The sequence below is a fragment of the Bubalus bubalis genome, chromosome 20, assembly GCF_019923935.1.
Source record: "Bubalus bubalis isolate 160015118507 breed Murrah chromosome 20, NDDB_SH_1, whole genome shotgun sequence".
NCBI lineage: Eukaryota > Metazoa > Chordata > Mammalia > Artiodactyla > Bovidae > Bubalus > Bubalus bubalis.
This window is the reverse complement of record NC_059176.1, coordinates 28443989-28454046: the sequence shown is the minus strand read 5'-3', so window position 1 is coordinate 28454046 and position 10058 is coordinate 28443989. Positions and strand designations below refer to the sequence as shown.

The following is a 10058-nucleotide window of genomic DNA, read 5'->3' as shown; positions in this document are numbered from 1 at the left end:
TAGAATAGCAAATTCACAGAACTAGAAAGCAGATTAGATGGTATGAGGGGTTGGGGGAAGGGGGAGTGAAGAGTTACTGCTTAATGGGTACAGTTTCTCTTTCTGGTGATTAAAAATTTTGGAAATAGATAGTGTTGATGATTGCAAAGTACTGTGAATTTAATGCCACCATAATGTACAATGAAAAAAAAATGGTGTTATATATTGCATGTATTTTACCACAAAGTAAAAAGAAAAAATCACATTTTCAACATTACCCACCACATTTTATAGCCCTTATAATATTCATAAATCTAACTATAGTACAGTCCAGGTGTCTCTCTAATATAGACACTATATTATATACAAAAGCTGAGTATCTTTACTGATGATGTCTTTGACTAAGAGTCCCCTGTTTGCTCTGGGATCCAGAATTTACATGTCAGCTTCTGAATTTAGGTTTTCTGTCCTTTCTGCCGAGGAATCCTCACTGAATGTTGACTCAAAAAGAACAAGGACAGACTTCTTGAAAACTTTTCTGAAGTTTTCCCCAACAAAGAGGTAGAGTGTGGGAGAAAACACAGTATTGAAGGTAGTAGTTACCACTGTGAGTAAGACAGTCAGCTGGAAAACTAGAGATCTGTTTTCAGTGAGAAGTAAGCCTTGGTATACATGATAGGGCATCCAACACACAAAGAAGGAGATAATGGCTGCCATCATGACTTTGAAGGGTTTGCTGGATTTCAACAGTCCCCTCGCTTTCATCTTTCTGGCTACTCTTTCATAACAAAAGGTGATGATGAGGAAAGGCAGAAGGAAGCCCAGCAAGAAGTGGCTGCTGAAACAGGCTACATGAATCCATTTCCTTAATGTTTGCATCTTTTTGCTCTCCCAGTCAGTAGACACACCATAGTTGTTTTGGCAGGTCACCATTCCTTTATGGTCATCATGTGTCTCCCTGAAAACCACATAGGGCATGCCAAGGGCAGCAGCAAAGATCCAGACTCCTAAGATGATGCTGGAAGCCCAGCGTGGGGTTCGATGCAGTTGTGACCACACCGGGTGAAAAGTGAGAAGGTAACGATCAACACTGATGGCCGAGAGGAAGAACACGGAGGCGAACATTGCTGCATACAAAATGCTGTTGAAGATCTTGCACGTGGCCCTTCCAAAGCTCCAGTGATTGTCTTGAAGGTGGGAGATGGCCAAAAATGGCAAAAATAATATTGAAATAAAATAGGAGAGAATGAGATGAAAATATAAGAGAGTATTGACAGTCTTTTTCATTTTGAACTTTAGCACCCATAGATAGAGACCATTGGTGATAGTGCCAATTAAAAATGACATAAACAAAAGAACTACAACAATCACTTTTGAGGCAGAATTTGGAATGTGAATTCTGTTTCTTATTAAAGTAGAGTCATTGAGCAGGAAATCAGTAGAGTTGGTCAGGTCCATAATTGGAATGAGAAACTGGAAATGACAACAAAAAAGAAGCAAAGGAAATGATTAAACATGGAAATTAAAATAGTAATTTTTCCATATTAATATTCAAAATGGCAATGTTTTTAAAATGGCAAACAATAATTTCTGCAAGAATACAAATCAGATATTTTTCTTTATTTTTGTATGAGGAATTAGGATCAGATGTGAGAGTTGGACTGTGAAGAAGGCTGAGCGCTGAAGAATTGATGCTTTGGAATTGTGGTATTGGAGAAGAGTCTTGAGAGTCCCTTGGACTGCAAGAAGATCCAACCAGTCCATTCTGAAGGAGATCAGCCCTGGGATTTCTTTGGAAGGAATGATGCTAAAGCTGAACTCCAGTACTTTGGCCACCTCATGCGAAGATTTGACTCATTGGAAAAGACTCTGATGCTGGGAGGGATTGGGGGCAGGAGGAGAAGGGGACGCCAGAGGATGAGATGGCTGGATGGCATCACTGACTCGATGGACGTGAGCCTCAGTGAACTCCGGGAGTTGGTGATGGACAGGGAGGCCTGGTGTGCTGCAATTCATGGGGCCGCAAAGAGTCGGACATGACTGAGCGACTGATCTGATCTGAATTTGAGCACCAAATATAGAAACACTGTAGATGCAATGAATTAATGTGAAACAGAAATAACATTTGGAATATTTTTACTCTGTTAAGTGATTTAGGTAGCTAAAAGTATTCTAATTAGGTATTAGCTAGAAGTCTGACCCTTCTTGATGGGCACAGGTTGTTGAATATGGCAATGTAGAAGTTTTACTTGACTAGGACTTGGTTAGGGTAATGTTGCTAATGAAACTGAATAATAAACATAACAATGGCTGCAAATTGGTAATCATGTTGGAGCTATAGTTAGACTTCTCCCATGAGCTAATTATATATAATAAATGTTATTAGCTATTAATAGTATTTAACACTCAGTTCATATGGGAGCTCTGTGGTACTGTGAGATCATGAAGTGCCTTCCAAAATCAATGAAAGAGGAGGATGTATTGTAGAACCTCATAGCTGCTCTTTCTTACTTGGAGAGGAGAGAGAAGTCAAGGAACTTATATTTATCCAATACTTGTTGTATGCAAGGAGTTTTATATAAAAATAATTTCTTTTTTCCATATAAAGGCAAATATTTAAACAGTGGAGAAAATGAAGGAGGGGTTTAATTTCTTATTCATCAACATCTCCCACCATACCTCCACTGTGGCAGATGGGGAACACCATCAGTGTTTGGTTATTTCTTTGAAAATTGGTAATTTGTGTATAGTGTTTTTTTAATTAAAAAATTTTATTGCAGTATAGTTGATTTACAATGTTGTGTTAGTTTCATGAGTAGAGCAAAGTGAATCAGTTATACATATACACATATCCACTCTTTTTTAATATATTCTTTTCCCACATAGGCCATTTCAGAGTATTGAGGAGAGTTACCTGTGCTATACAGCTGGTTCTTATTATTATCTATTTTTTATATAGTAGTGTGTATATGTCAGTCCCAGTCTTCCAATTTATGCCTCTTCCCTTTTATCTCCTGATGACCATAAGTTTGTTTTCTGCATGTGTGACTCTACTTTTGTTTTATAAATAAATTCATTTGTACCCCCATTTTTTTTAGACTCCACATTTAAGAAATATCATGTGATATTTGTCTTTCTATGTCTGACTTTCTTCACTCAGTATGACAATCTCTAGGTCTATCCACATGTGTAGTATTTTAATAGTGTTTCATGAAACAGAGTCTTTGATGATTCAGAATATCCTATTTCTTGAATAAACACCCTTATAGTATTGAAAATATAGACCTGAGAATATTTTGGAAAATAGCTATTATAATGGAATCATATCAACTAATTGGTTTTTGATAAACTGGGTAAAGCAGTGGAAATTACTAATAACTTTTTTTTCACTAAACAAAGCATTCTAAGAATACAGAAAGAGAAGAAATACCATAATTACTGTTAAAATCACGACTGCCTTAAGTTAATTCTGCCTGTTAAGGGAGTTGCAAGATTTTCCCTGCCAAGTAGAAAAATGATCCTGTTCAGGAAGATACCTTGGTAGTCTGCTTTGGGAATAAAAAGTGAAGTCTTGGGACATGGCATGGATGAGCAATGGTGAGTGAAAGAGTTGCAGCCCAAGGAAGAGGCTGGTTAAAGGTCCTGGGACCATGAGAATAGGAGGAGTGAGGATGTTCTCCAGAGAGGGGCCACATGAAAACACAGCAGGGGGGTGGGAGGCTTCCAGAGGAGGAAGGGCCAATGAGATATTCTGAGAAGCAGAGGCGACACAAGGGATTTAAAATGGGGACTGTCGTAATATTTAATTTTAATCCACTTGCTATGCTTTGGCATGGTGTAATGTCTCCCTATCCTCATTAATCACAGCTTTCTTGTGTTGGTGGTTGCTCTGGGGAATGGAAAGAAAAGAGCTTGTGTTCCCTGTTTGGGAAGGAGTAGGACAAAGAGAAGAGACCGGTGGTGGGAGAGGAGTTGTTAATGAGATGATGAGTGTGGTGGAGACTAGATAGATAGTGGGGCATGAGTAGACAAGGAGAAACAAAATCCTATGGAGAGTTTCTGATAGTGTGTGTGTAGACCTATGTGTATCTATTTGTGTATGGTGTATGTGTGTGTACCTGTGTGTCTGTGTGCCTGTGGTCTGTCTTTATATCTGTGGTGCCTTTGTGTGTATGTATGTTCATATATGGTGTGTGTGTCTCTAATGGTGTGTGTTTGAATTCATGGGATGTGTGTGGAGCTCTGTGTGTGTGTGTGTGTATCTGTAATCTGAGCATGGGTGGCATATTTTTGTGATCTCTGTGGTATCAGCAGTCCTTGTGTGTATTTATTTGTGTATGTGTTTAATGTTTGTCTGGTTGTGTGTGTGATAGCTCTGTATGTGCATATGAGAAACTGAATTATAGAGGTTTTATTAAAAATTGTGTGGCTGGGCTCCATCTAGAAGGGTGCCTGAAAGTAATGTAGGACTTGAGGAAAATCAACCTTGGTAGCGATTCTGAGGGCTTCCCTGGTGGCTCAGAGATTAAAGCATATAAAGTTTCCTAGGAAGCCTGATTTATTGCACATGACCAGGAGATTTCTTCATCCTTAAACATCTTTTGAAATGGTTTTAAAGTAGTTACTTATAAATTGGGCCTTCCCAGGTGGTGCTAGTGGTAAAGAACTCACCTGCGAATGCAGCATATGCAAAAGACGCAGGTTCGATCCCTGGGTCAGGAAAATCCTGTGGAAGAAGAAATGGCAACTCACTCTAGCATTTTCCAAGGACAGAGGATCCTGGTGGGCTACCATCCATGGGACTGCAAAGAGCAGGATGTGACTGAGCACAGCACGGCACGGCACGGCACTTATAAACTAACAGGGCAGAACTGGGGCTCCGGCATCCCACAGAACTGGGCTTCAATCCTGTCTCTACCACTTACCAGTTCTGCGGTTTTGGACTCTTAACTCCGAGCCTGTTTCATCTTCTAAACCCCAGTGACTTCTTATGAGGACTAAGTGAGATACTATATTTGAATCACTTACCTCCCTTCGTAGTGCATATTAAGCATCCAATAACTTTTTACCTGTTTGTTGAACTTTTTTTTGGCCTCACTGCATGGCATGTGGAGTCTTTTTTCCCTGACCAGGGATCAAACCCACGCCCTCTGCAGTGGAAGCATGAATTCTTAACCACTGGATCTCCAGGGAAGTCCCCTCAACTTGTTATATTAAGGGTAGCAGGAGCCTCATTTTGTCCTTTTAATGTCATATTTCTCTCTTTCCCAAAGCCCAACTACTAAATTCTAGAGCACCACTAGGGATTTCTGAAAAAATCTAAATTCATTTACTGGGGCAAGGGCTGTCAGAGTTATTATGAAGCCTTACTATAATGATACCTTTGGCATAAGTGACTTTCAGGCAGACCCCACCTTAGCTTGGGAATATAGAGCTACTGTGGAGGAGGGGACTACAAGAATCTGTGGAAGCTTGATCTGGAGTGAGCCTAGAGGGTCTATTCAGATGATAGCTCTAGGATAAACCTGCTGTCTCAGGGAACCTTACCTTGAAGCTGTATCTTCATACCAGATGGTCTTGGGAGGGTCAGAGGGACTCTCTATCAGCAGTTTCCTCTCCAGCTGCTGCTGCTGCTAAGTCACTTCAAGTTAATGACACTTTGCCTGCCTTTCACCTGCTTTTATTCTTGCCTATGCTACTTCCCAGCCATGAAACTACTATTTAAATATTCAGCAAGACTTCCTCTTGCTGGTTTCCCTTCCTTTTTCTGTGGAATGTGGAAAGGTGTAGGCAGACAGTTGGGTATTTCTTCAAATCATTTCTCCATTTTAAGGAAAGATTTAAAAAATTCCATAAACAATGTTGTGCTATTCAGGTTACTCTATTTCAGTTCAGTTCAGTCGCTCAGTCGTGTCCGACTCCTTGCGACCCCGTGGACTGCAGCACACCGGGCCTCCCTGTCCATCACCAACTCCTGGAGTTTACCCAAACTCATGTCCATTGAGTCGGTAACACCATTCAACCATCTCAACCTTCTCCTCCTACCTTCAATCTTTCCCAGCATGACGGTCTTTTCAAAGGAGTCAGTTCTTCACATGAGGTGGCCAAAGTATTAGAGTTTCGGCTTCAACATCAGTCCTTCCAATGTACACTCAGGACTGATCTCCTTTAGCATGGACTGGTTGGATCTCCCTGCAGTCCAAGGGACTCTCAAGAGTCTTCTCCAACACCACAGTTCAAAAGCATTATTCTGTTTAACTATTGTTATTCCATTAACAAAGCTTGTTTCTGGTGTTAAAACACTGATTAAAAATCACCTTCTCAAAAAAAATTACCATCTCATATTTGGTCATCCCACCAGACATCTACTCTGCCTTGATTCTAGCTTGTTAATTAGCATATGGATACATGGTGTTGGGTACATAGGGAGGTGATAACTATTAAGCATGGAAAAGTTAGAATCTGAAAATGGTAGAATCTTCTGCTGGAGAGACAGTGGTCAGAAAGGAAAACTCAAATATCGAGTTTCACAGTAAAATGGAATGTATGAAAACAGGCCAAAAATTAATATTGTTTAGTGTGAGAAGATGAAGACTGACAGGCAGAAAGATCTGCATTTGTACAGTTGTTGAGAATGGCTGGAAAGAACACAGAATTGGTTACCATATCCAAGAAGACAATTGCATTATAAGAAACTCCTACAATGTGTGTAATGTATTTATGACTGACTGAGCCCTGCATTTTCTATTTTCCTCTCTCTAATCCACCTCTGACATTTTCAGGATCGGCCTCTGTGCTGACCCCAGTGTCCTGATTTCTCTCCTGCCTGCTTTCCTCTTCATCTCTGCACTGCCAGTGGAGAAAATGCACATCAAAACTGCTGTGTGGCTTCAGCAGTGACGTTCAGGAATCCAGTGTTTGTGTTAGAATTGTGAAGCATTCATTGCTACTGTAGCCTTATGAAAAACAGACTTACATTTTAGTTCTTAATTTCATTTGAAGGTATGATCTTCAACCTAAGAACTGATCTTCTTTGCTTCAAGATAAGTTTTCAAATTTGCTCATCTTGAGAAATGCTGGACTGGAGCAGCACAAGCTGGAATTAGGATTGCCAGGAGAAATATCAATAACCGCAGATATACAGAAGACACCACCCTTATGGCAGAAAGCGAAGAAGAACTAAAGAGCCTCTTGATGAAAGTGAAAGAGGAGAGTGAAAAAGTGGGCTTAAAACTCAACATTCAGAAAATTAAGATCATGGCATCCGGTCCCATCACTTCATGGCAAATAGATGGGAATCAGTGGAAACAGTGGCACTTTATTTGGGGGGGGGCTCCAAAATCAGTGCAGATGGTGACTGCAGCCATGAAATTAAAAGATGCTGGCTCCGTGGGAGAAAAGTTATGACCAACCTAGACAGCATACTAAAAACAGAGACATTACTTTGCCAACAAAGGTCCATCTAGTCAAAGCTATGGTTTTTCCAGTAGTCATGTATGGATGTGAGAGTTGGACTATAAAGAAAGCTGAGCACCAAAGAATTGATGCTTTTGAACTGTGGCATTGGAGAAGACTCTTGAGAGACCCTTGGACTGTGAGGAGGTCCAACTAGTCCATCCTAAAGGAAATCAGTCCTGAATATTCATTGAAAGGACTGATGCTGAAGCTGAAACTCCAATACTTTGGCCACCTGATGTGAAAAACCGACTCCCTGGAAAAGACCGTGATGCTGCGAAAGATTGAAGGTGGGAGGAGAGGGGACGACAGAGGATGAGATGGTTGGATGGCATCACCGACTCAATGGACATAAGTTTGAGTAAACACCGGGAGTTGGCGATGGACAAGGCAGCCTGGTGTGCTGCAGTCCATGGGGTCCAAAGAGTTGGACATGAATGAGCAACTGAACTGAACTGAACTGCCTTTTAAAAGGAATATGTAAAGTTTAAAAATTAAAAAAAAAACACTTAACATTCAAAAAACTAAAAATAAATAAATAAAAAATAAAAGGAATTTCTTGCTAGGTTTTCATACCCTGTGAGCTAATTCACAGATTTGGAACAACCTGAGATATTATTTGATCCACACCTACTAATTTTGAAGATTAGCAAAATGAGATTCAGAGAAGCTGAGTGATTCACAATAGGTTTCCACCAAAAAAAGAACCAAGGGCTCTTTCCACTGCCCTGTACTATTTCATTAGTACAAAAAAGAATTTGGACCAGGTTCTTCCTCCTTCCCCCTCCACTCTACATTTCCAAACTCAACTTTTAGTAAAATTCATAAATAATAAATATATTTGGGACTAGTGTTTAATTCCTTACCCCCAACCCCCACCAAAATTTTCACAAGGGCTAGTACCACTATTACATAGCCTAAAATTTCATTCTTCCATTACTCCCCTGTGAAATACTCTCATTAGTGAGAGTATTTATCTAATAGGTAATTATATCAATGATATTATCTCTGTTGAGAAAGATGCAAACTGTTTGAGAAGGAGCTTCTCTTCTGTGGCTTTGATGATATGACTTCATTCATTTCACTTTTCATATTTCAAAATAATTCTGGTGGTTTTGAGAGGGGAATTCATGGAAGTGGAAACTGTTTTATATTGTTTTGATGTGATCACAGAATGAAATAGAAATGCAGAAACAGAAGTCTATGAACTCATATATGTATATAATTTTAGAGCTGAAGGAGACCAAGCAGTTAACTTCATCTAATTCCTGGTACTATAGGTGAAGAGACTTAAGATCCATCAAGATATTTGGGAGCTTGTCCTAGATTCCATTATTAGTTCATAAAAGATTTGGGGCAGAAATAATGTACACTAAAAATACTGATGCACTACTTATAAGCACTATATTGATTGTACAAAACAATATAGGAGAGAACACAAAGCCATAGTTACAAATTCTCTTTTACTTACCATATATATAAAACCTTCCTGAGTCTCAAGTTTCCTCATTTGTACATGTAAAAAAAAAAAAAAAGAAAGAAAACTTCTCTCCTAAAGTATTCTTTTGAGAATTAATAGTAGTTATTAAATATTATCATTGATACTATATATAATGGGTTAGCACAGTGCCTGGCACATGGTATGCTAAATGCATGATCATTCATATATAAGCTGTATCAGAGAACAACAGCAAACCCAGTAGGCTGGAACGAATCCAGGCAGTGCAATTCAAGAAATATTTATTGAATATCGAATGCATGCCAGAGAATGTTCAAGACTAGGGAAAATAAATAATTTTAAAATATTGCCTTTAGTGTTTATAGTTATTAAAAAGATGACGTGTGAACAAAACACCTAAGCAATGTTAAAGAAAGCAAGTTCTAGGCCATAGAAACAGGATGTTTAAAGGCCTAATGAAAGAGAGCAATGTTTCATTTGTCCGGCTGGGTTCTGCACTTTTCAAGATCACTTCTCATCATCTTCCACATCGCAGCATAGTGGGAACAACAATACATCTATTAACCCAATGGTTTTCATTCTGACTGAAGTTAGAATCACTTGGAGGTCTTTAAAAAATGCAAAATATTCTTGAGATTTAATTCATTTATTTAATATTCATCAAGCAATGTTTTTGTCACTGGGGTTATAGAATAAATAAGAATTTTGTTCTAATGGAGCTTACATTCTAGTTGGGAGAGATGTACAATAAATCAACAATCAAATGCTAGCACCTACAGTATTATGCAGAGTGTTATTAATTAAGACATAGCAATGTGATGAGTAACTAAGTGACTAGCCAAATGGGGCTGCTGGGAAAAATCTTTCAGTAGGTGATATTTAATGACTTTGGATGACTTAAAGGAGCCAACTGTGCAGGGATTAAGAGAAGAGCATTACCCTGGACTTAACTCATTTCTTGCTCCATGTCTGTTTCCTCTTTATTGATCCCTTTCTACTTTCTGTCTGCTCTTGCTCTCAGAATTAGGTCTCCCCATTTATTAGAATCTTTGGTTCATGACCTTTCAACTTCATGTCATGATTTATGGCTTGTGTTCTCCTCCTTGGCTGGGTCCTTGTTCTGATAGCATTCCTGGAAAGAGAAATTCAGCCTTATTCAGGAAAC

At 39.1% G+C, this 10058-nt stretch overlaps 1 protein-coding gene across 1 annotated transcript; it reads right to left on the bottom strand.

Moving 5' to 3' along the window:
- Nucleotides 1–214: 214 nt before the first annotated feature.
- On the bottom strand, nucleotides 215–1458 carry GPR33 (G protein-coupled receptor 33). The gene has a single exon (XM_006056616.4). The coding sequence runs from the start codon at nucleotides 1435–1437 to the stop codon at nucleotides 415–417; it is 1023 nt and encodes a 340-aa protein (XP_006056678.4). The 5' UTR covers nucleotides 1438–1458; the 3' UTR covers nucleotides 215–414.
- Nucleotides 1459–10058: the final 8600 nt, after the last annotated feature.

Bases quoted from the DNA above. Each gene is read 5' to 3' on its own strand.
- GPR33 (XM_006056616.4), bottom strand. From the start codon at position 1,437: ATGGACCTGACCAACTCTACTGATTTCCTGCTCAATGACTCTACTTTA.